Raw genomic sequence first — 24,224 nt, 5'->3', positions numbered from 1 at the left:
CCCTACCATAGATGAGGCTCTCACCAGGGTCTCTTCAATACCCTGCAACACTGCTCTCTCTCCCCATCCCCCCCACTCGGAACAAGAGCACAGTCCCCCTATTCCTCACCTTTCACCCCACTAGCCGTCACATAAAACAAATAGTCCTCCGTCATTTTCACCACCTCCAACATGACCCCACCACTCGCCTTATCTTCCCATCTCCCCCCCGTCTGCTTTCCGCAAAGACCGCTCCCTCCGTAACGCCCTGGTCAATTCTTCCCTTCCCACCCACACCACCCCCTCCCCGGGCATTTTCCCTTGCAACTGCAAGAGATGCTACCCGTGTCGCTTTACCTCCCCCCTCGATTCCATTCAAGGACCGAAGCAGTCGTTCCAGGTGCGACAGAGGTTTACCTGCACCTCCTCCAACCTCATCTATTGCATCCGCTGCTCCAGATGTCAGCTGATCTACATCGGTGAGACCAAGCGTAGGCTTGGCGATCGTTTCACCGAACACCTCCGCTCGGTCTGCATTAACCAACCTGATCTCCCTGTGGCTCAGCACTTCAACTCCCCCTCCCATTCCGAATCCGAACTTTCTGTCCTGGGCCTTCTCCATTGTCAGAGTGAGCACCACCGGAAACTGGAGGAGAAGCACCTCATATTGGGCAGTCTGCATCCCGGTGGCCTAAACATTGACTTCTCCAATTTCCGGTAGCCCTTGATGTCTCCTCCCCTTCTCAGCTCTCCCTCAGCCCTCTGCCTCCTCCTCTTCCTTTCTTCTTCCCGCTCCCCCCCCACCCTGCATCAGTCTGAAGAAGGGTTTTGGCCCGAAACGTTGCCTATTTCCTTCGCTCCATAGATGCTGCAGCATCCGCTGAGTTTCTCCAGCAATTTTGTCTACTTAAATACCTGAGACTTTTTCTTACTGAAGTAATTCTCTGCCTTAATGATATTTGTACCTTTACCTTCCAAAGTCCCTCATGTGTTTCTGAGACCACTGTACTACCACAGCCCCTCAACATTGACCAGTTACCCACTCAGTGAACACGTGAGACGCTCGCCCAGCTCTAATTTTTGGTGTGGATCGCACCCTCTGTTCCCCTACCCGTTCATATCTGGGATTCTACACAAGAATTTCTGTGCCATAAATTTGAATAATGTTAACAGGCATGCAGTGTTTATCCTTGGAGTTTGTGAAAATATAATTTTAAGGCCAGCAATTACTGTATAATTGTCCTTAAAGTTAAAGGTGGGATGCTGTGTTGGACTGCTGCAGTTCATCATATAAAGTTCTGTCCAAATGTGTTGATTTTTAGCACAGGATGTGGAATAGAACTAGAACTGCATTCACAAAGTATTTGAGCATGTTAAGTCAGAAGGGAAACTATAACTTGCATTAATTCCTAACTTATTAACTTATTTCAATGCTTATGTTTAGCTGCAATAAGGGTTACAGCAGTCTTTCGATTAGAAAAATTAGGGAGATAGTTTTAGCAGTTTTCATTGATTTAGCCCATGAAGACTGGTTTTGTGCCTGAGAAGAAAAGGAGTGAACAGAAAATAAAGTTGCAGATGTATAGAGAGAACACGTGGGGGAGAAAATAATGAAGTATAACATAAACATGGCAGGAGAGTTAAAGAGAGAAAGGCGGCAATTGTGAGAAAGAATTAAACAGCTTTGGCAGACTTGGAGGAATTGCAGGTAACATTCTTAAATAGTTGAATAGGAAGGAGATGCTGGTTTGCACTGAAGATAGACACAAATGCTGGAGTAACTCAGCGGGAGAGGCAGCATCTCTGAATAGAAGGAATGGGTGATGTTTCGGGTCGAGACCTGAAGACAACTAAAGTTTAGAAAAGTCCAAGGAGATTTCTGGAATGTACAAAATTCTGTCCGAATTTGTCAGATTGGATGTTGGGCGATTTCTTTCCTGATGTTCTCGAACAAATTGTCACAATCAGAACATATTTGGGTCTGAGTTGAGAAATGTCTTTACTCAGAGGCTTAAAAATCTATGGAATTATCTACCTCAGAAGGCTGTGGAAGTCGAGAAGCAAAATATTTCTGAGGTCATTAGTAGATTTCCAGAGGAGATAATGGGGAGAGCATAGTAATATGTTCTGGAGATACAAGATCAGTCACGATTGCGTCCTCAGCCCCCTATTGTACTCCCTGTACACACATGACTGTGTGGCTAGGTTCAGCTCCAACTCAATAATTAAGTTTGCTGATGACACTGTGGTGGTGGGCCTGATCTCAGACAACGATGAGAAGGCCTACCGGGAGGAGGTGGCTGATCTAGCACTCTGGTGCCAGGACAACAGCCTCCTCTTGAACATCAAAAAAACTAAGGAGCTGATCGTGGACTTTAGGAGGGCACATCATCCGAGGACGTACACTCCATTGAGGATAAATGGGGATACTGTGGATAGGGTGAGCTGTTTTAAATATCTGTGAGTCCACATCTCTGAGGATATGACATGGACATCACACGCCGCAGCACTCGTGAGTAAGGCAAGGCAGCGCCTTTACCACCTCAGGCAATTGAGGAAATTCAGAGTGTCTCCGAGGATCCTCGGGTGCTTCTACTCAGCGGCTGTGGAAAGCATCTTGTCCGGAAATATTACCACCTGGTTTGGGAATTGCTCTGCCCAGGACAAGAAGGCTCTGCAGAGAGTAGTGCGTTCGGCCGAACGCACTATCGGAACTTCACTCGCCCCCCTGCAGGAACTATACAACAGGAGGTGCAACTCCAGAGCAAATAAAATCATGGGAGACCCCTTCCACCCATGTAACGGACTGTTCCAGCTGCTACGGTCAGGCAAACGCCTCCGTTGCCATGCTGTGAGAACGGAGAGGTTGAGAAGGAGTTTCTTCCCAGAGGCCATTCGGACTGTAAACTCCCATCTCACCAGGGACTAACTTTACTGAACGTTTTTCCTTCCAATATTTAATATGTAAAATAATATGTGTGTGTTTATGATTGTGTTTATAGTTTGTTTGTTTGTTTGTTTGTCTTTTTGCACAAAGTCCGCAAGCATTGCCACTTTCATTTCACTGCACATCTCGTATGTGTATGTGACGAATAAACTTGACTTGACTTGACTTGACTTGATTGCTTTAAGTGACAAGATGAGAAAAGCTGAATAATCTACCTTTCTTATGTTTCGGTGTCATTCTTTTACTCCATACTTGTGTTTCCTTGCAACTGGAATTTAATCTGAGAATTCTGCCATGGAGTAACCTAATTACATAATAAATCAATATAGCCAAAACTCATGATTTTTGATATAGTCAATAGTTTCGACCAGAATAATATAGAAAATAGGTGCAGGAGTAGGCCATTCGGCCTTTCATTCTATTTATTTACTTATTTAAAAAATAATTTGCATTTTATTTATTATATTTTTATTTATACATACGTACAGTATTAACATATCATGCAAAAAGTTCCTTTATTTTTCAAAATATAGTCTGTTTAAGCAAACAAGCCACACTCCTATGTAGCAGAACATGACGAATTAATGATCAATCCGAGTATCTTTCCTGGATTATTCAATGAAGCAATTTTAAAAACATTTTCTGGACAGAAGATGTACAAAAAACAAAATGGGCAAACAGTAATATTGTAATACAAAGTTAACATTTGGAAGAGCTGCAGTAAATACAAACACAAAAGGGGACAAATGAAACGGAACAATTTCCTACTGTATCTTAGTTCTTCAAACGTGGTCAAAACACCAGGTACACAGCCTGGATGTTAAGCAGGCTAATTTGAAAGCATGCAGACTGGCCAGAAGTCATTCCAAAGCAAAAAGCAATGAATGTACTAGATACTTTACTCCAATTCAAATGGGCAATATACTTATCGGGCAAATCATAGTTGGCTAACTCTTTGGTACGAGTATAAGATCTCATCTGGTCTCTTCTCCCATGTGGCCAAACCTTCCAGATTTTATAATCCCTTGGCAAAAATAAAAAAATTACTTTAAATTTATACTCTCACTTATCATGTGAACAGCATAATTGTTGAATGTGGACCAAAAGATCTTCCATTAGCAACTAACAAAAGGCAGCAATGACTATGCAAATTTCTGTATTCTAAACCAATCCAAACCCCTGCAACATCCCCTTTCCACTACAAGTAATTTTTCAATTGAATGTGTAAAATCTACCTAAAGCGTTTATTTGTACCTGTTTAAGATATTAAACAAGGTGATCTACTGAGTTATGGGCAGAAAAAAAATGGTAGTAATTAATTTGGTTGCTATGAGTTAAGCCAAGGGTGCTGCTGTAGCCCTCTTCTCCAGTATCAGTTCTAGTATCAGCAACAGGAATGCTGTAAATGTATAAGCTTCCTCCTGCGGACATTCGTACTTTTCCACCAGCACTTCAAACAGTCCTCAAGGTTTCAGCTCACCTTTTATGGTGAAAAATTCCGTGGAGTATTTCCCAGCAAGAATAAGGTTTAGAGGCATTTCCCCCAGTAGTTCAATAATCAAAGCAATGTGATCTTCATATTGAATGTCTGACAATAAACTATGACAATAAAATGGTGTTATTTAAAAAAAACTCTACTTAAAATATTCCAAAATATTTTGTGGACTTTCAAGACAAAATATAATGCTATTACGTATAGAAGTAATGTGGAGAACTTTTTAAACACTGGACAGAATGGTTGGTTTTAAGAGAGTGGGAGACAAGTTGGATGTAAAAATGGAGGCGATTCTAGAGCTTGGGGTCTGAACTGCTGGCGATGTCTACAAGATTAGAATTGAAGGAACACAGTTCCCAGCACGTTATGTAAATCTGTCAAATGTTATGTAAAGCCAAACAAGACCAAGGAGGAATTTGCAAACAGCAGTGGGAATTTTATATTTGAAGGAGAGTACTGTAGTGCGTTGGGATTGACTTGTATCTTTATGGTTAAATGTACTTTATCTCAATTTTTCAGTACAGCACAAATACGTGAGGATATTTGTTTCTTGAATGAGAATTCCTTCTCTTGTGGGAAGGGCTGCATTCATGGAGTCACCTACCATTTCCTGTACCCTTTAGTCTATTGGAGGGTCCCTACTTTTGCCAGAAATTCCATGCCTCCCTGATAGATTTGGTCCTCTACAGAAACTACTTGATTACCCTCCATGTAATCATAGTCCATTCCTTTTTTTCTCATACTTCTATAACCTTTACTCTTTAAGTCATTAATTGATTCTGACAAAAGGTTGTGCATCTCAAATGTTGACCCTACCTTTCTCTCTCCACAGATTCTTGTGACCTGAATGCTCTCAACATTTTTATTTTCGTTCAGCAGTCCAACATTGCAATCTTTTTCCTTTCTGCAGGCATTAGATTTGTTCCCAAATAATATGCATTTTGTATTGAATAACAGCGTTATCTTTTTAATTTAGAACTTCTATCAATGTCTGTTCATCTTTTAATTGTTCTGATTTTTCATCATGTCTATATATCTACCCATAGATATTTTCTTGCAATTCGAGGTTGAAGTTGATCTGACAATGTAATTTTCAATTTATGTATACATACAGTGCCCTCCATAATGTTTGGGACAAAGACCCATCATTTATTTATTTGCCTCTGTACTCCACAATTTGTGATTTGTAATAGAAAAATATCACGTGGTTAAAGTGCATATTGTCAGATTTTAATAAAGGCTATTTTTATATATTTTGGTTTCACCATGTAGAAATTACAGCTGGAACATTATGGAGGGCGCTGTATATAATGTGTGTGTATATATATATGTGTGTATTATATATATACATACACACACATACATACATATATATATGTGTATATATATATGTGTGTATATATATATGTGTGTATATATATATGTGTGTATATATATGTGTATATATATATATATATATATATAATTATATATATATTTATATATATATATATATGATATATTATATGTGTGTGTATATATATATACATATATATATGTGTGTGTGTACGTGTGTGTGTGTATATATATATATACATATATGTGTGTGTGTGTGTGTGTATATATATTTATATATATATATATATATATATATATATATATATATATATATATATATATATACACACACATATATATATGTATACACACACATATATATATGTATGTATGTATGTGTGTGTATGTGTATATATATAATATATATATATATATATATATACGTGTGTGTATATAGTTTTCTGCTCTTGTTAACAATGTTCTCAAGTAAATCCTTGCCCAAGATACATTTCTCGAGGACAGATTCATTCAGTGAACTGTAAAGGAAAGATTTGATGCATTGACAGAATAACAGTTCCATGTTATGAATGCACCACTAACACTCAAAGTACAATTTCCCCGGTGAGCTAGCTGTAGTATAGTGACAATGCTTTGAAAATCTTTGTATGGTGAAGTAGAATGACTCTTCATGTTAATTTGAGATGGCACTGAGATCTGTACTTCATTCAGAATTGAGCAGTTTCTAATTGATGGATCGCTCCATTTCGCAAATAAACTTTGATAATAACCACTTGTCAGCGTTAGTGTCCTTTAAACTCACTCTCTATATAGTGCATAGTGAAGTGTAAATTTATTTTTCAAAATAATAAAATATTCTGTCTAGTCAACTGTCTTCATTCTGGTTTGTGTTCATTCTGCACTTTGTATTGCAAGAATGTCATCTAAGTTTTATGAACTCATACAATGGTCCAGATGTGACATTTTCCTTATCCAATGATTGATTTACAGTTTTCAGTGGAAATGAACAAAGGAAATAGAAGTAATGCTGTTCAGTGATGACTAGAACTAGGCCACCATATTTAGAAAGCAGTATGCAAGAGAAACATATTAAGTTTATATACATTATGTATCTTGTACTGTTCGGAACATATTTTGGAAAATTCTAGAATTTTACAATATACCTTTCAGCGTGTGATTTACATCGAAAACAAAGTACCTCTAAAATACTTGGATTTTTCTTTCTAGGATTGACTGAATTTCCATGTTACAGCATACTACGTTTGGTGAATAGATGGGCAGGGGAAAAATAAATCACTTCAGAATCCAATGTTACATTCCTTTTCATATTATATTATTTAAATTAAACTACATGCATTCAGCACATCTAAACCCAACTCTATTGCTGAATTTCTCTTAGATTCGTGAAATCTATATTACTAAAAGTCTGATCTTGACCACTTCCTGTTGTTCTGTGTATTGATTTTAGAAAAAACGCTGCCACTTACGGCTGTAATTTTTGGCCATCTTACTCAGAGTCCCCCTCCGCTGTGCAGGACAAGAGAATTTCTCTCATCGATGAAAAAATAAAAGAGTTATTAGTGTTTAATAAATGTTGAGATTCTCTCTCCTGTCAATCATGCCATGAAGGCTACGCCCCTTCTGGTGGGAGGGGCGAGGGACTATAAAACCCAGAAGTGTGGGCTTGGCTCAGTCTCTGCAAGATGGAGGAGGGAGAGATCATGACTCGCTGTTTTTAGTGACCTTGCACTCTGCTTGAAGTGGTAAGAAACTGCACTTGAATTTGGTGGCCTTGCACCTGGCTTGAAATGGAATTTCAAGGAATAGCCGTTAGTCAACTGCCAGCCCACCAGCTTTAAGTGAGTGAGCTGCCAGCACAACAGGCTTGAGTGACTGAGCCCCCAGCTCAAGAATCCATTCGGCCCACAATGTCCATACTAGCCCTCTGGAAACAAGTCCTTTCATCCATACTAGTGCTCCAGAAAGCCCCCACCCCCCCCCACTGGCCACCAATATTGGAATTCGTGGAGAGGTGGAATATTGCGTTGGGAGACCAGTCCTCCCGTGTGATACTGGGACCCAACGGGTCCCACTTAGTCTAGTACACAACTAAAAATTGGTTTCAGTACTCAGCAGAAGATTAATGATAAAAGCCTTAAACATTTGAGCACATCAAAACATCTCGCTGGTCAGTTTCCTTCGTACTCTACTTTCTTCCATGAAAATGTTCATGCTTGTTGCCCCTTTCTCCTGTTAGTTATGAAATCTCCGGTGAATGTCTCTTAGAGAACTGCGATTGAGGAGTAGGATTATGACCAAAGCAAATCTTGCAGGTTTCTTCACATGGGTCCATCGAGCTTGTACAGTTTGACTCCCCAAACAACCTTTAGCAGGGTCAGTTTTTGCAAAATGTATCTTTTTATATGGGCAATTAAAAATGTAGTTCAAAATAATATCATTTGCAAGTTCAACAAGCAGGGAAGAGAGAAAATAATTCCCTATTTCATTTTATCAGATATGAGAATATCAATATGATACCCAATGGGATTAGATCTTTGTACTGTTCTCTATGGGGATTCATGGTAAGCAAATTATTTCAAATATCAATGACGTCATTATTTAAAACAACCCTTGAATTTTACATGTTCTAGAGCCTGTTTACCTCTAATTTACAAACAGAATAATGAGAGATGGACAGTGATTGAAGGAGAACCACTGAATCTGATTACAGAATTACAAGTGCAGAATATGACTAATGTTAGCTTTATCTATTTACTTACAAGGTAAAACAGGAGGCACAACATTTCATTTGGCACAGCGAGGCGGAATGCAAAATGGTGGACTCAGTAAAAGCATGATGGTGTCTTTTAGCAGTGGTAAGTGATACTAAGATTTTTTAATTTTTGCACCTTCACAGATTATTTCTGGGATATTACTTGGAATTTTACCTGTTTAATGTTTGTTGAAATCCAAACATAATTTGAATTGTAATTTGAAGCGTAATTTAAGTAATGACTTAACATTTCTAAGTGTTCTCCTTTTCAAACAAATCCTTTGCAACTTGATTAATTTTTTTAAATTCTATTTTTGCAGCACCAGGCACATCTTCTACAATTCAGTCAGTCAACCAACAATCTATCACTTCTTCTCCATCAATTTCAAGCACAATGGCTGCATATCAGCCAGGATCTCAAAGTATGCCTGTTTCATTGACACTACAGCCAGTGGTATTATTGCAGGTAATAAAATATATATTCTAACTTGTTTACTTAAATGTTTCACATTTGTTGAACTTGGAGCTATCTACCTAGGTTCACTGTCTGTTATCTTGAAATTTGTTCACTTTGATGGATGCTTTAAGATGTCCAAATAATTGTCTCGATGTATTTTGTATTTTTTAAGTCTTCTTAACATTAAATATAGACTCCAGTTAAATGTAGATGTTACAATAGAGAAACAAGTCGTTCAGCCACCAATCTGTTCCAAACAACTCTGTGCAGCTAATATTTAACTTGGTAATTTGAAAATTGTGGAGGTTGGGGCCCCATTCAAAATAAATTAACTTTTTAGCCATTGGATTCACCTTAGTTGATCCTGTCATCTATAAACAGATGTTGATTAAATTTAGATTTGGAAAAAATTAGAATTAAGTGATCTAGTTATGAGGTTGTTTTGGATAGCAGTCATACGGTGAGCTCTGGCTGTTGTTTCTCCCGTCACTCCTCTTTCCACCCTATACTTTGAGCATTGAGATCAATTGTAACTCCCAATCCCAACCCAAGTTCTTTGAGTTGAAGACAAACCAAACTTGGGAATCTCTATTCTATTTCTTGTCACATGTTTATCTGCACAAGAGTATGATTAAGTTCAGTAATTTGCTGTTTAATAGATTGTGAATGATAAATAAAGATTAATTATATAAAATTACCATGGGGAGGGGGGGGGAGGAGTTGATAATGGAGCTGTACATACATTTTTCTATAATTCAAATAACTAGTTTGAAAAGTCTTAATTCAGTGAAATGTATTTTTCTTTTGTATAGCCCACCTGAATCAATTATTATAAGTCTAGTTCAAAATTAATTAACTTGAGAAAAGGGAACTTTTCTTGGCAATATTCCTTCGTATAACTAAATCTTTATAAACATACGGGATTGCAACCGTAGCTGTTACTGTGATAATTGGCGACTGATTTTGCCCCCTTTTCAAAAAATACAATTCTTTGATTTTATTAAAACTATTTTCTTTGTTAGGGTTTTATTGTAAAAGATATGGGTTCGCTAACATCTGCACCTCAGAGTTCAGGTGGAATGATGTTCAATGTAAAGAATGCACATTATCAAAGCAAACCAAGTGTTCCCGTATTATCTGGTAAGTATGTTTTATGAATTGTTGCTAAATTCTTGGTGTTTCACAAATTGTTTAAGAATACGTGTCTAATAGGGATGTATGAATGCACACAAAGGGAAACATTAATTTACCATTCAGATGGTTACATCTGCTGACCATTGTGGATCCATCCAATTAACGTAACCCTCAAGTAAAAGTTAATTACAGACAAAAAAAAAAGCCATTGCTTCATCTAACCAGATCACCCAACACTCATTCTGTCCTTTACTGCATCAGTCTAAGTGATTGAAGAATCTTGCCTCAATCACTCAGTTTGGATCACTCATTGTAAACCAAATCTTATTAGTCCAAACATTGCCATTTAACTAATCTGAATCATTGCCGCTTTTAATCAGCTTGGCTGAGTATAGCTTCACATCCAGTGCAATGAGGTTTTAGTTGTTTCCATGGTCACCTTAGTTATGCATTCATGGTTTAGGTTCCTCGTTCAGAAGTGCATCATTCTACATTTATATTTGTATTTAGAACCCTCAATCATTAGCTCATTACCTTATTTGTAATTCACATCTTTGGCTGAATTTGCCACAATCGACACACTTGGCCAGCTTGCTGGATATATTTAATTCTTACAAAAAGAACCTTTATAATATTTACGAGTCCTGGAACACAAGCTGTGACTAAAATAAACTCTTCTCCCACCAAGCACTTGACCAGGTATCGCAACTTCTTTGCCAATTTTTTATTTTCCCAATGCAGCCGGATAGTCTATTGCAAGTTCCCATTATGAAAGAGCATTGAGAACTGAAGTCGCTTTTGACATGTTGAGCTGTGAGGTCACAAGGAGTGGAAATATTTTGAAACCAAAATGAGGATTGTTCTACATCAAAGCAAATTGTTCTCAGATTAAAAATTATTGGAGACGCATGAGACTACAGATGCTGGAACAAATCCGAGTTCCTCCAGCACTTTGCTTTTTTTGCTCAATGAAACAGAGTTATTTTTGCACAGTGATTTGGAAAGTGGCATTTCACGAGAAATGCTAATAGGCACTGATGTGAAAGTTGAATTTCATACATTCAAACAACCAAAATTAAATTAATGCAGCTCTCTGTAGTTTGATTTGAGTAGTTAATTGATAATTTGTGATGAATTGATCCTTTTTTGTTATCCACAGGAGTCGCTTCTCTGTCAGGGAGAACAGGGGTTTCTCAATTAAAATCAGTTGGAACTGGGAGAGCAATTCCAAATATCAGTTACAATCCTATTCAAATAAATTCATCTGTACCAAGTGCGTCTGTAAGTGGACAGAAGCTGGGGCAGCAAAACACTGTCAAACCTCTTCAAGCAACTCAAATCCTTAATCATGCCAGCGGAAAAGGTAAAATTGTATTGTAGTGTGTAGTTCTGTTTACATGTGATCCTTTTAATGAAGTATTAGATTTAATTTATCTCTGCTCTTCTCAGTTGCGAAATCAATATTAATTCATTTGCAAACTTTTAAGTATTTTCTATTGTTTTTGTCTCATTATTAGAAATGTGCATTATTAATACTAAAGGATGTTTAAAGAGACCGCACCATTATGTTATGAGATGCAGTAATTTCCTATGATAACATTTCAAGAAGCCACCACAATCTGTTGATAAATGTCTGAATATATAAGGAGATATGGTGATCCTGGATCAAGTGCCTGAGATGGCGCCTACCTGCGGCGACATTTTGCGAACGGCACAAAGAAAAACAGTAAGATACAGCATTTATGAATTCACCTGCATCAGAAAATCCACTGAAATCAACGCTGTAAGTAGCGAGCTGCTAATGCATTTAAATCCATTAGCGCTACTGAGAACTCCCGATGTTAGCAGGTAAGGTTCTTACTGTACCTGCGCGCCTCCACGAGGTTGGGGATTCCTTTCTGATCGGGGATTCCCTTACCGGTCAGAAGGGATTCCCTTACCGATCAGAAGGGAATCCCCAACCTCGCGGAGGCGCGCAGGTACAGTAAGAACCTTACCTGCAAACACCGGGGAGGCCTTCAAGGAGTCCAGAATCGAGGCCGTCGGCCAGGATCCCCCAGCACCAACGGAGCTGGAGGTGCAGACTGTATAACGTGGCCGTCGGGCAGGGCTGCAGGTCAGACATAAGCGGAGAGGACTTCGGCCCCTTCTTCCTATTATCCTACTGGCCAATGTACAGTCACTAGAAAATAAAGTGGAGGACATAAGGGCAAGGCTGCATTATCAAAGGGAGCTGAGGGAATGCTCTGTGTTCTGTTTCACAGAGACATGGCTCACCCCCAGCTCCCCAGACTCAGCGGTCCAGCCTGAAGGGTTCTCCATCCACCGTATGGACCGTACGCAGGCATCTGGGAAAGAGAGAGGAGGGGGCGTCTGCCTCATTGTCAACTCTGCGTGGTGCTCAAGACATGGCAGTCCTATCTAGCTCCTACTCTCCACACCTCGAACATCTGGCGGTAAAGTGCCGCCCCCTTCTACCTTCCGAGGGAATTCACCTCCATCATTCTGACCGCGGTCTACATCCCATCCCAGGCAGACGTCCGTCTGGCACTGGAGGAGCTGCACACCGTGGTCAACAAACACCAGACATCTTACCCCGAGGCATTTGCCACCATAGCTGGGGACTTCAATAAAGAAAACCTTACGAAATCGCTCCCTAACTTCCACCAACATGTCTCCTGCTGCACCAGAGGACCAAACACCCTCGACCACTGCTACACCACCATCAAGAAAGCCTATCGCTCTATCCCTCGCCCTCACTTCGGTAAATCCGACCATACCAACCATGCTTCTTCCTGCCTACAAGCAGCAATTGAAGAGCGCACCCCCAGAAGTGAGGACTGTACAGAGCTGTTCGGGGGAGGCAGAGGAACAACTCCAGGACTGTTTGGAGTCTGCAGACTTGGCAATGTTCAGGGATTCGGCAACGGACCTGAACGAATATGCCACAGTCGTTACGGACTTCATAAAGAAATGTGTGGAGGACTGCATCTCTATAAAAACCTTCCGAGTGTTTCCCAAACAGAAGCCTTGGATGAACTCTGAGATCCGCACTCTTCTGAAGACCAGACACCATTCATGTCTGATGATACAGTGGTCTACAAGAAGTTCAGATACGACCTTGGTAAGGCCATCAAAAAGGCCAAAAGGGACTTCTGCTCCAAGCTGGAGGATGAGACAGATGTTCGGCAGCTGTGGCGGGGCCTGAATGCAATCACCTCCCACAAGGCAAAATCAGGAGGTAGCTCGAATGTCGGCAAAACATCACTCCTTGACGACCTCAATGCGTTTTACGCACGCTTTGATAGGGAGAACACTGATGTGCCTTCTCGAGCCCTCATTCGCTGTGATGGTATTTCAGTCAGTCACAGAGACCGACATCAGAAAATCCTTCAGAGGGATGAACCTTCGAAAAGCGCCTGGACCTGATGGTATACCCGGTCTTGTTCTAAAAATCTGTGCGGACCAACTGGCTGGAGTTTTTACGGACATTTTCAACTTCTCACTTCTGAGGTCTGAGGTTCCCACCTGCTTTAAAAGGGCATCAATTATACCGGTGCCCAAGAAGAACAAGGTGACGTCCCTCAATGATTATCGACCAGTGGCACTAACTTCGGTGGTGATGAAGTGCTTTGAGTGGTTGATCATGGTGCAAAACAACTCCTACCTCGACAAAAACCTGGACCCACTGCAGTTCGCCTACCGCCACAACAGATCAACGGTGGATGCGATCTCGCTGGCCCTCCACTCCGCTCTGGACCACTTGAACAACAAAACTCATATTATTCATTGATTACAGCTCGGCATTTAATACAATCATCCCCTCCAAGCATCCCTCTGCAATTGGATCCTCGACTTCCTCATTCACAGACCACAGACTGGTCGTATTGTTGGAAATGTGTCAGCATCGATAACAATCAGCACGGGAGCACCTCAAGGCTGCATGCTCAGCCCCCTGCTGTACTCACTCTATACTCATGACTGCGTAGCCAATCATAGTGCGAACTCCATCATCAAGTTCGCTGACGAATCCACTGTTGTGGGACGTATCACTGATGGGGACGAGTCAGAGTATAGAAGAGAGATCGACCGACTGACCAAATGGTGCCAGCACAATAACCTGGCCCTCAACACCAGCAAAACCAAGGAACTGATTGTGGACTTTGGAAGAGGTAGGATGGGGACCCACAGTCCCATTTATATCAACGGGTCGATGGTGGAAAGGGCCAAGAGCTTCAAATTCCTGGGCGTGGACATCTCTGAAGATCTCTCCTGGTCCGAGAACACTGATGCAATTATAAAGAAAGCACATCAGCGCCTCTAGTTCCTGAGAAGATTACGGAGAGTCGGTATGTCAAGGAGGACTCTCTCTAACTTCTACAGGTGCACAGTAGAGAGCATGCTGACTGGTTGCATCGTGGCTTGGTTCGGCAACTTGAGCGCCCAGGAGCGGAAAAGACTACAAAAAGTAGTAAACACTGCCCAGTCCATCATCGGCTCTGACCTCCCTACCATTGAGGGGATCTATCGCAGTCGCTGCCTCAAAAAGGCTGGCAGCATTATCAAGGACCCACACCATCCTGGCCACACACTCATCTCCCCGCTACCTTCAGGTAGAAGTTACAGGAGCCTGAAGACTGCAACGTCCAGGTTCAGAAATAGCTACTTCCCCACAGCCATCAGGCTATTAAACTCAACTCAAACAAATCTCTGAACATTAATAGACCATTATTTGTTTATTTGCACTTTATCTGTTTATTCAGGTGTGTATATATTTATATAATGGTATATGGACACATTGATCTGTTCTGTATTCATGCCTACTATATTCTGTTGTGCTGAAGCAGGCAGTGAAGGAATTGAAAACAATCAAACCCACTGTTTAACAACGGCTATTTCTAGAATATGCAAGAAGTGTTTGAAGGATTAGAGGTTAAATAAACTTTGAAAGATTGGCATGAAACATTTAGTCAAACAAGGGTAGAAAGGATTAAGATTTGGAGACCAAGGAACTAATATATGGCTGAAGTATATTAAATAAACCACAGCAAAGCAGAAGCAAGCATTGGACCAGGAGCAGGACTGTCCTATGAATCCCTCCCCCCATCAACCCTGTTTGCCATTGCAGGATCATAGTTGATTTGTGACATAATATCATTTACCTGTCTTTCCCACATAGCTCTTTGGTAATACAAATACATCAATCTATGATTTATCATCAGCAACTGACCTAGCATCAATTTCCTTTTGCAGAAGGGAGTTTAGAATTCTAACATTTTCTGTTTGCTCTGACTTCACACATGAATGACTTGGTTCCTCTATTAATGTCCCCATCAATTCTTAGACTCCATTTACCAATCTTTTCCCATTAATATTGAAAACTTTGAATCAGATTATCCTTAATTCAGTAAACCCTTGTTATAATGGACCATGGAGGGGTGAAGGGTGTTCATTATTACATATAGTCCACTAAAACCGGGTATGGTATTATTGTATGGAGTTGAAAGAAAGAACTGGCGATGATGGTTAATACATAAAAGGACACAAAGTGCTGGAGTAACTCAGTGGGTCAAGTAGCATCTCTGGAGAACATGGATAGGTGACGTTGGGACCCTTCAGACTGATTCAGTCTGCTGAGTTACTCCAGCACTTTATGTTGTTTCACCTTAAAATAGGCACCGATACCACTGGTCTGTAGCAGCGAGTCTTTCTTCACCGGTTATTACGGCTGACCTTGTAGCCCCCCGACAGGATGTGCTTTCTTCAGGCCGCCACTACCGACAGGACGTGCTTGGTCATCGTGGGGCTCCTTCCCCTCTCACCTGTCCTTTGTCCGCACCCCTGAAGCATCATCCGCCTTCTACCATGGAGTCGCTGATATCTTTTAAGATGGAGTATGTCGGCAACTCCGGGGGTGAAGGAGGGTCTGTAATGGGGGGAGGCCGAGTGGACAAAGCGATGACTAATAGAAAGACGTGGTAGCTGGTGAGAGAGGAGGGATCCCACAGTGACCAAGCACATCATGTCATTGCCGGTAGTCTGAAGAAAGCGCTGTCCACAGCGGCTACAATGTTTGCCGCAACAACACGTGAACTGGACCGTGCGGTGGGTGAAGAAGGGCTCGCTGGTGCACCTTATGAGCCAGGGGTGGAGTTGGAAGGTTCGTCCGCTATAATCGAAATTCGTTATAAACGGGTCCCTTTACAGTTTTATAAATTCTGGGTAAAATAATCTTAGCTTCCACAGGTTTTCCATCTAATTTAACCTTGGAGTACAAGATTTGTTCTGATAAATAAACACTGCATGTCCTCATCCCTACAGTTTAGGCACATATCTGTTGTTCCAGAATTGGTATAGCTTTTGATCAGATTCTATCTGTTCCTATTTTTATGTGGCTTTTTTTTGTATTATTGGGGGGAGAATAAAAGTAATACCGAATAATTAGGGGTAAAAAACAAACTGATAGAGAAACTCAGCGAGTCAGGCAGCATCTCGGCTGCAAAATGGGCAGACAGATTTCAGGTTAAGGCTCTTCTTTAGACTTTGAGTGGCTGGCAAGTCCCTTTCTACACAGATTTTACTACTGAAATTTACATTAAACATTGTTCTATTTTGTTAACTGTCCAAACAGTAAACTGCCACACACGGTAGCAACTGCAAAATTGTTGATATCCTGTTTATAGGCAGGGTCCCATCAGAAAATTCCAAGGTACTGAGTTCCATTTGAGAGACCAAGCTTGAACGGTTTTCACATTTTTATCAGTTCAAAATCTTTGTAATAACTTTTTCTTCTTTTATGTAATTAGTTTAGTTTATAATTTCCTTAATGGTCAAACAAATTTATTGATTGCTAAATATGACAGTATCTGAACCATTTCATTGGATAGTTTATTCTTTGCTACAGCTGTTAAAAAATCAAAATGATAAAAAAAAAGTTGCAGTATGAACCCAATTAAATTAATTTTTAATGTAATATGTTTTAAAAGTTATTTATTTTCTTTCTCACAGCAAGTGCAGCCCAGAGCACAAATGTCAGTAACAAGCGCCCAGCAGCCTGTGAGATAAACAATATTGGTTCAAAGAAATCAAAAAAAATTGAAACTGGATCTGGAAATAAAACATCAAGTTTATCACCATCTTCAACTGGATGTCCCACAAAGGTCTCATCATATACCAGTACATCAAAAGGTTTTTATTAGTCTTTTTTCATCGTAAGAAAATCTTCTGTTCAACTGTCATTGTTGAATTTGGAATGAATTAGTACTTCAGATGAAGTGAGATGGAGTTATTTCTTTCAGTGTTTATTTACACCACTGTTAATTAATAATTTCAGTTCTGTTAGTATAGACTGATGATCTTACATCCTCGACATGTTGCAGCGATTCCACTGATCAGAGCCAACGCTTTAATTTTCCATGTTGCTCATGGTAGATTGGTAGATCTCCTGGTCCGAGAACACTAACGCAATTATCAAAAAAGCTCATCAGCGCCTCTACTTCCTGAGAGGATTACGGAGAGTCGGATTGTCAAGGAAGACTCTCTCTAACTTCTACAGGTGCACAGTCGAGAGCATGTTGACCGGTTGCATCGTGGCTTGGTTTGGCAATTTGAGCGCCCTGGAGAGGAAAAGACTACAAAAAGTAGTAAACACTGCCCAGTCCATCATCGGCTGACCTTCCTTCCATCGAGGGGATTTATCGCAGTCGCTGCCTCAAAAAGGCTGGCAGTATCATCAAAGACCCACACCATCCTGGCCACACACTCATCTCCCTGCTACCTTCAGGTAGAAGTTACAGGAGCCTGAAGACTGCAACAACCAGGTTCAGGAATAGCTACTTCCCCTCAGCCATCAGGCTATTAAACCTGGCTCGGACAAAACTCTGATTATTAGCAACCACTTTCTGTTATTTGCACTACCAGTTTATTTATTCATGTGTGTATATATTTATATCATGGTATATGGACACATTTATCTGTTTTGTAGTAAATGCCTACTATTTTCTGTGTGCTTAAGCAAAGCAAGAATTTCATTGTCCTATACAGGGACACATGACAATAAACTCACTTGAACTTGAACAGATTTAAACTCTTGAAAATGTCCCATCTTTACATCCAGAAAAACTCCATATGGTTCTGTTAAATCTACTACAGCGCCCTCCATAATGTTTAGGCCAAAGGCCCATTATTTATTTATTTGCCTCCGTACTCCGCAATTTGAGATTTGTAATGGAAAAAATATCACATGTGGTTAAAGTGGACATTGTCAGATTTTAATGAAGGCCATTTTTACACATTTTGGTTTCACCATATAGAAATTACAGCTGTGTTTATACATTGTTCTCCCATTTCAGGGCACCATAATGATTGGGACACAACAATGTCATGTAAATGAAAGTAGTCATGTTTAGTATTTTGTTGCATATCCTTTGCATGCAATGACTACTTGAAGTCTGCGATTCATGGACATCACCAGTTGCTGGGTGTCTTCTCTGATGATGCTCTGCCAGACCTGTATTACAGCCATCTTTAGCTTATGCTTGTTTTGGGGACTAGTCCCCTCCAATTTTCTCTTCAGCATATAAAAGGCATGCTCAATTGGGTTCTGATCGGGTGATTGACTTGGCCACTCAAGAATTTACCATTTTTTAGCTTTGAGAAACTCCTTTGTGCTTTAGCAGTATGTTTGGGATCATTGTCTTGCTGTAAAATGAACCACCGACCAATGAGTTTGAGGCATTTGTTTGAACTTGAGCAGATAGGATGTGTCTATAAACTTCTGAATTCATTGTGCTATTACCATCAGCAGTTGTATCATCAATGAAGTACGGTACGGTACACGGTATTGGGGGTTCAGTATTGATGTGGATAGAGAACTGGCTGGCAGACAGGAAGCAAAGAGTAGGAGTAAACGGGTCCTTTTCACAATGGCAGGCAGTGACTAGTGGGGTACCGCAAGGCTCAGTGCTGGGACCCCAGCTATTTACGATATATATTAACGATTTGGACGAGGGAATTGAATGCAACATCTCCAAGTTTGCGGATGACACGAAGCTGGGGGGCAGTGTTAGCTGTGTGGAGGATGCTAGGAGGCTGCAAGGTGACTTGGATAGGCTGAGTGAGTGGGCAAATGCGTGGCAGATGCAGTATAATGTGGATAAATGTGAGGTTATCCACTTTGGTGGCAAAAACAGGAGAGTAGACTATTATCTGAATGGTGGCCGATTAGGAAAGGGGGAGATGCAACGAGACCTGGGTGTCATGGTACACCAGTCATTAAAAGTAGGCATGCAGGTGCAGCAGGCAGTGAAGAAGGCGAATGGTATGTTAGCATTCATAGCAAAAGGATTTGAGTATAGGAGCAGGGAGGTTCTACAGCAGTTGTACAGGGTCTTGGTGAGACCACATCTGGAGTATTGCGTACAGCTTTGCTCTCCTAATCTGAGGAAAAACATTCTTGCCATAGAGGGAGTACAGAGAAGGTTCACCAGACTGATTCCTGGGGTGTCAGGACTTTCATATGAAGAAAGACTGGATAGACTCGGTTTGCACTCGCTAGAATTTAGAAGATTGAGGGGGGATCTTATAGAAACTTACAAAATTCTTAAGGGGTTGGACATGCTAGACGCAGGAAGATTGTTCCCGATGTTGGGGAAGTCCAGAACAAGGGGTCAGTTTAAGGATAAGGGGGAAATCTTTTAGGACCGAGATGAGGAAAACATTTTTTCACACAGAGAGTGGTGAATCTCTGGAATTCTCTGCCAAAGAAGGTAGTTGAGGCCAGTTCATTGGCTATATTTAAGAGGGAGTTAGATGTGGCCCTTGTGGCTAAAGGGATCAGGAGGGAAGGCAGGTACAGGATACTGAGTTGGATGATCAGCCATGATCATATTGAATGGCGGTGCAGGCTCGAAGGGCCGAATGGCCTACTCCTGCACCTATTTTCTATGTTTCTATGTAAGATAAGTGGGCCAATACCTTCAGCAGCCATACATGCTCAGGCCATAACACCCCCACCACCGTGTTTCACAGATGAGGTGGTATGCTTTGCATCTTGGGCAGTTCCTTCTCTCCTCCATATTTTGCTCTTGCCATCACTCTGATATAAGTTAATCTTCGTCCCATCTGTCCACAAAACATTTTTCCAGAACTGTGGTTGCTCTTTTAAGTACTTCTTGGCAAACTGTAACCTGACCATCCTATTTTTGTGGCTAACCAGTGATTTGCATCTTGCAGTGTACCCTCTGTATTTCTGTTCATGAAGTCTTCTGCCGACAGTGGTCATTGACAAATCCACACTTGACTCCCGAAGAGCGTTTCTGATCTGTCGGACAGGTGTTTGGGAATTTGTCTTTATTATAGAGAGAATTCTTCTGTCATAAGTTGTGGAGGTCTTTGCGATTAGTAAGCTCACCAATGATCTCTTTCTTCTTAATGATGTTCCAAACAGTTCATTTTGGTAAGCCTAAGGTTTGGTTGATGTCTCTAACAGTTTTATTCTTGTTTCTCAGTCTCGTAATGGCTTTTTTGACTTTCATTGGCACAACTTTGGTCCTCATGTTGATAAACAGCAATAAAAGTTTTCAAAGGTGATGGAAAGATTGGAGGAAAGTCTCGGTGCTGAGAGCTCTCTTATACCTGCATTAAGGAGGCAACTAAACACACATGAGTAATTACAGACTCCCGTGAAGCCATGTGTCCAAAACATTATGGCGCTCTGAGATCACTATGTATAAACACAGCTGTAATTTCTACATGGTGAAACCAAAATGTATAAAAAAGACCTTTATTAAAATCTGACAATGTGCACTTTAACGACATGTGATTGTTTTTCTATTACAAATCTCAAATTGTGGAGTACAGTGGCAAATAAATGATGGGTGTTTGTCCCAAACATTATGGAGGGCACTGTAAATTGTGTAGATCTCACAACTCACAACTGAGCAACCATGTTGGTAGGCAATTGTATGTATATTTTATAATTTAAGCTCCAGCAACAAATAATGCACAAGGATGGCAGCAAAATAAAGTGACATTTATGACTACATGATAAAATTTGGGTTTAGTTGTTGAAAAATAAACGTGGGTTTAGTAGTAGGAAAATAATGCCAATGGACTGTGCATTGAATTGAAAATTCTTTTTGAATAATTGTGAAAGTTAATGATTTTTGTAAAATATGTAGGTTCAACTCTACTACTTAAACTATTAGGGATTTGATTAAGCTGAATAATTTATTTGTTGTTTCAACACTAATTTATTTTGGCAGGATCACCAAGTAATATTAAAAATGGTGTACCGGTCCCAAGAGCTTGTCCAAAATGCAACATTCACTTCAATGTCTTGGATTCTTTACGACATCATATGGTTGTAAGTATATTATTTTAATTATTCATTTGAATAAGAAGAGCATGTAATCTTTAACTTGAGGTTGACTGCAAATAATTGAACATAGTTAGCTTCTATACCCTATTGTTTTGATAAAGCCATTCTGAATAAGTAATAATCAGGACAACCATTATTTTGTCCAATTGGCATAAGTTAGTTTTAATGTATGCCGTGTACAAGAAATGAAATACAATGATCATATCTAAATATATTTATCTTATAACTACTGATGAATGATGCCACTATTTTGTATCTGTTGAGTTTTGCTGTCCAGATCTGGTATCCAGCTACTGTACTGTATCATCAGCTGAGAAGACTCCAACTAAGGTTTTAGAAATTGAAAAAGGGAAACTTATAATGTTGGTCAATGACTTTTATTATGGAAAAGATGATGGCGATGCCCACCTAAATCAGAAAGATAAGAAGACAAATACAACTTTCAAGTGCTACAGCTGTCTGAAGATTCTTAAGAGTAATATAAGGTACTATAATGTGTTTTGTATAAATTAATTACTCAAATATACGGCTTGTCACATATTTCTAAAATAGCATGTTGTTCAAAATGACAGTTTGTTTAACCAGTTGTTATAACTTTAATTATCCAGTTAATTTACAATTAATTTAAATTCTTTAAATTTATTTTTTTCAATTAGATGCTCTGCAATTACACAGCATCTTCCAAATTGGCTTGAGAATGAGATAAAGGATAATAATATTAAATATTTGAATTACTTTGTCCAAGATTCCCTTTTTGTTATTGGTCTTACGCCGGGTGTTAGCTATTGTTGTTTTAAGTCTCATCTATGCTGCTCTGAAGAAGGCTAGGTGAGAATAGCATGAATTGATTCTCATTCTACTTGGTGCTTCCATATGACTGACAGCAAACTCAGATTTATAAGTTAAGATGGGAAATATTATTCTGTATCTTATGACAATAATTCATGCTATATATATTATGTACTGTTTACCATTTTGTGATTGATTGTAGCTCTTATTTGTTTTTTATTCATGGCAAGGACCCATGTGCGTATTTTCATATCCACCCTGCCTTCATTAATTTACTAAAAGTGATCGATCAGTTATATTAGAGGATTGTTGATGTGTCTGGTTCTTACAGGCATTACCGGTTCTTTCATGGAATTGCTGCATGAAGGGGCCATTTCGACATTTGAAACTATGCCTGCATTATTGCTTATATTTTGGGAGAAAGGTTTCATCCAATTGTATTAAATCATTTGAAAATCCTAGTGAAAGGAAATCATTAATGCAACTGCAAGTTTCTGATTTGATGCTTTTGAAAACCGGAAAATAAAACCAGATTTGAATGCCTGGGCTAGAATCTTTCACTATTTTCCAGTAGAAACTGGAAAAACACTGGTTATTATTGTTTTCGTTTTATACAGAAAACAATATTGTCTTTGTTTTTCAATATTGTAGATTTTACCTGTTTCTTTTGGGGTTATTGCCTAATTAGGAATCATTGCATTATTATCACATGTTGTAGTTTGCTTCCATTTATAAGGGATAGAACCTGATTTATGCATTACAAAGGGCAGTAGGAGTCTAATTTAAACACTGTGTGCTGAGAAGCGGGTCAGCCTCACTCGGGTAACCTGATTGCTCATAAGTTGACATACAGGAAGAGTAGGAAAGAAGTAGGGGGGATGGGGATTAAACGTTGGTATGTGATGAGCTGCATCACTATTGCCACAATGATCATCAGAGTCATATATCACAGTAGCTTGGACTGTCATGCACAGATGTCGTGATCTTTATTAGTGGTGTTTGTCTGCAAAAGGGCAGCTCATGGAAATCAATATGGAGGACTCAGTGGCAATCGAACAAAGGTCCCAACAGGAGTCATTAAAATTGTGTATGGATGTGGACTTTTTGTGTGATTTGCTTCATGTTTTACTGTGAGTGAAGGTTGCAGGTGTGACCGTGACCGGCAAGTGTACAGCGCTTGCAATGGTGACATAATCACATAAACAAAATAGGACCAGGAAATAATATCTATGTCAGGGCGGATCACAAAAGAAACTATTCAGTCCAATTTTCCAGTGGGTGAGCCTTCTGCAAGAAATGGAGATGAACACTTCAAAATATGCACATAACATATCTTATGTATAATTTATGCATTTAAAAACGGTTAAAATATTTTTTTCTAATTCAGTTTCGAGGCTTATGTTTTATAATGTCATCTATGCATTTTGCTTTGAGAGTGCAGTTTTAAATAGTGGATATTGTATACGGACCGCTAACATTGCATTTGTCTGTGGAAGATGTTTGGCTAAGATTTAGCTTTATTATTATATGTACAGTGAACATTTTTGTTTGGTGTTCTGTCCAGTCAGATCATCACGGTAGTGCGAAAGAGCATAAAAAACACAGAATGCAGTATATTTTGTTACAACTGCAGAGAAAGTTAAAAAAAAAAAAAGGCTGGAGCCAGGTAGGTTGGATTGTATTTTCAATTCATCTTAGAGTGTGAGAGGACTTGAAGAGTGATCACAATGAGAAAGAAGCTGTTCTTGAGTCTGGAAATATGTGTTTCAAACATTTTGTATCTACTGCCTGACAAGAAAGGAGAGAAGGGAGTATGGCCATGATGGAAGGAGATTATGTTGGCTTCTTTCCTTAGCCAGCAGGAATTGTAAATAGAGGCGAGGCTGGTTTGTGTGATGGACTGCGTAGCATTCACAATTTTCTCTAATTTCTTGC

The 24,224-nt window shown here is 39.8% G+C and overlaps 1 protein-coding gene across 4 annotated transcripts in view; it reads left to right on the top strand.

Annotated features, from left to right (window-relative positions):
- Nucleotides 1-24,224, top strand: part of znf280d (zinc finger protein 280D) — a 75,678-nt gene that overhangs the window by 17,424 nt on the left and 34,030 nt on the right. For 3 of the 4 annotated variants that reach the window (XM_033050304.1, XM_033050306.1, XM_033050307.1), the window contains 7 exons: nucleotides 8,540-8,632; nucleotides 8,850-8,995; nucleotides 10,009-10,126; nucleotides 11,280-11,483; nucleotides 17,129-17,308; nucleotides 21,385-21,485; nucleotides 21,765-21,985. In XM_033050304.1, coding sequence (XP_032906195.1) covers nucleotides 8,540-8,632; nucleotides 8,850-8,995; nucleotides 10,009-10,126; nucleotides 11,280-11,483; nucleotides 17,129-17,308; nucleotides 21,385-21,485; nucleotides 21,765-21,985 — 1,063 coding nt within the window. The remainder of the gene's footprint in view (nucleotides 1-8,539; nucleotides 8,633-8,849; nucleotides 8,996-10,008; nucleotides 10,127-11,279; nucleotides 11,484-17,128; nucleotides 17,309-21,384; nucleotides 21,486-21,764; nucleotides 21,986-24,224) is intronic. The other variant, XM_033050305.1, reaches the window with a different exon arrangement.

This window comes from Amblyraja radiata, chromosome 34, assembly GCF_010909765.2.
Source record: "Amblyraja radiata isolate CabotCenter1 chromosome 34, sAmbRad1.1.pri, whole genome shotgun sequence".
In the NCBI taxonomy this organism is placed as follows: domain Eukaryota; kingdom Metazoa; phylum Chordata; class Chondrichthyes; order Rajiformes; family Rajidae; genus Amblyraja; species Amblyraja radiata.
Note: the sequence above shows the minus strand (reverse complement) of the source record. Positions and strands in the feature narration are given on the sequence as shown.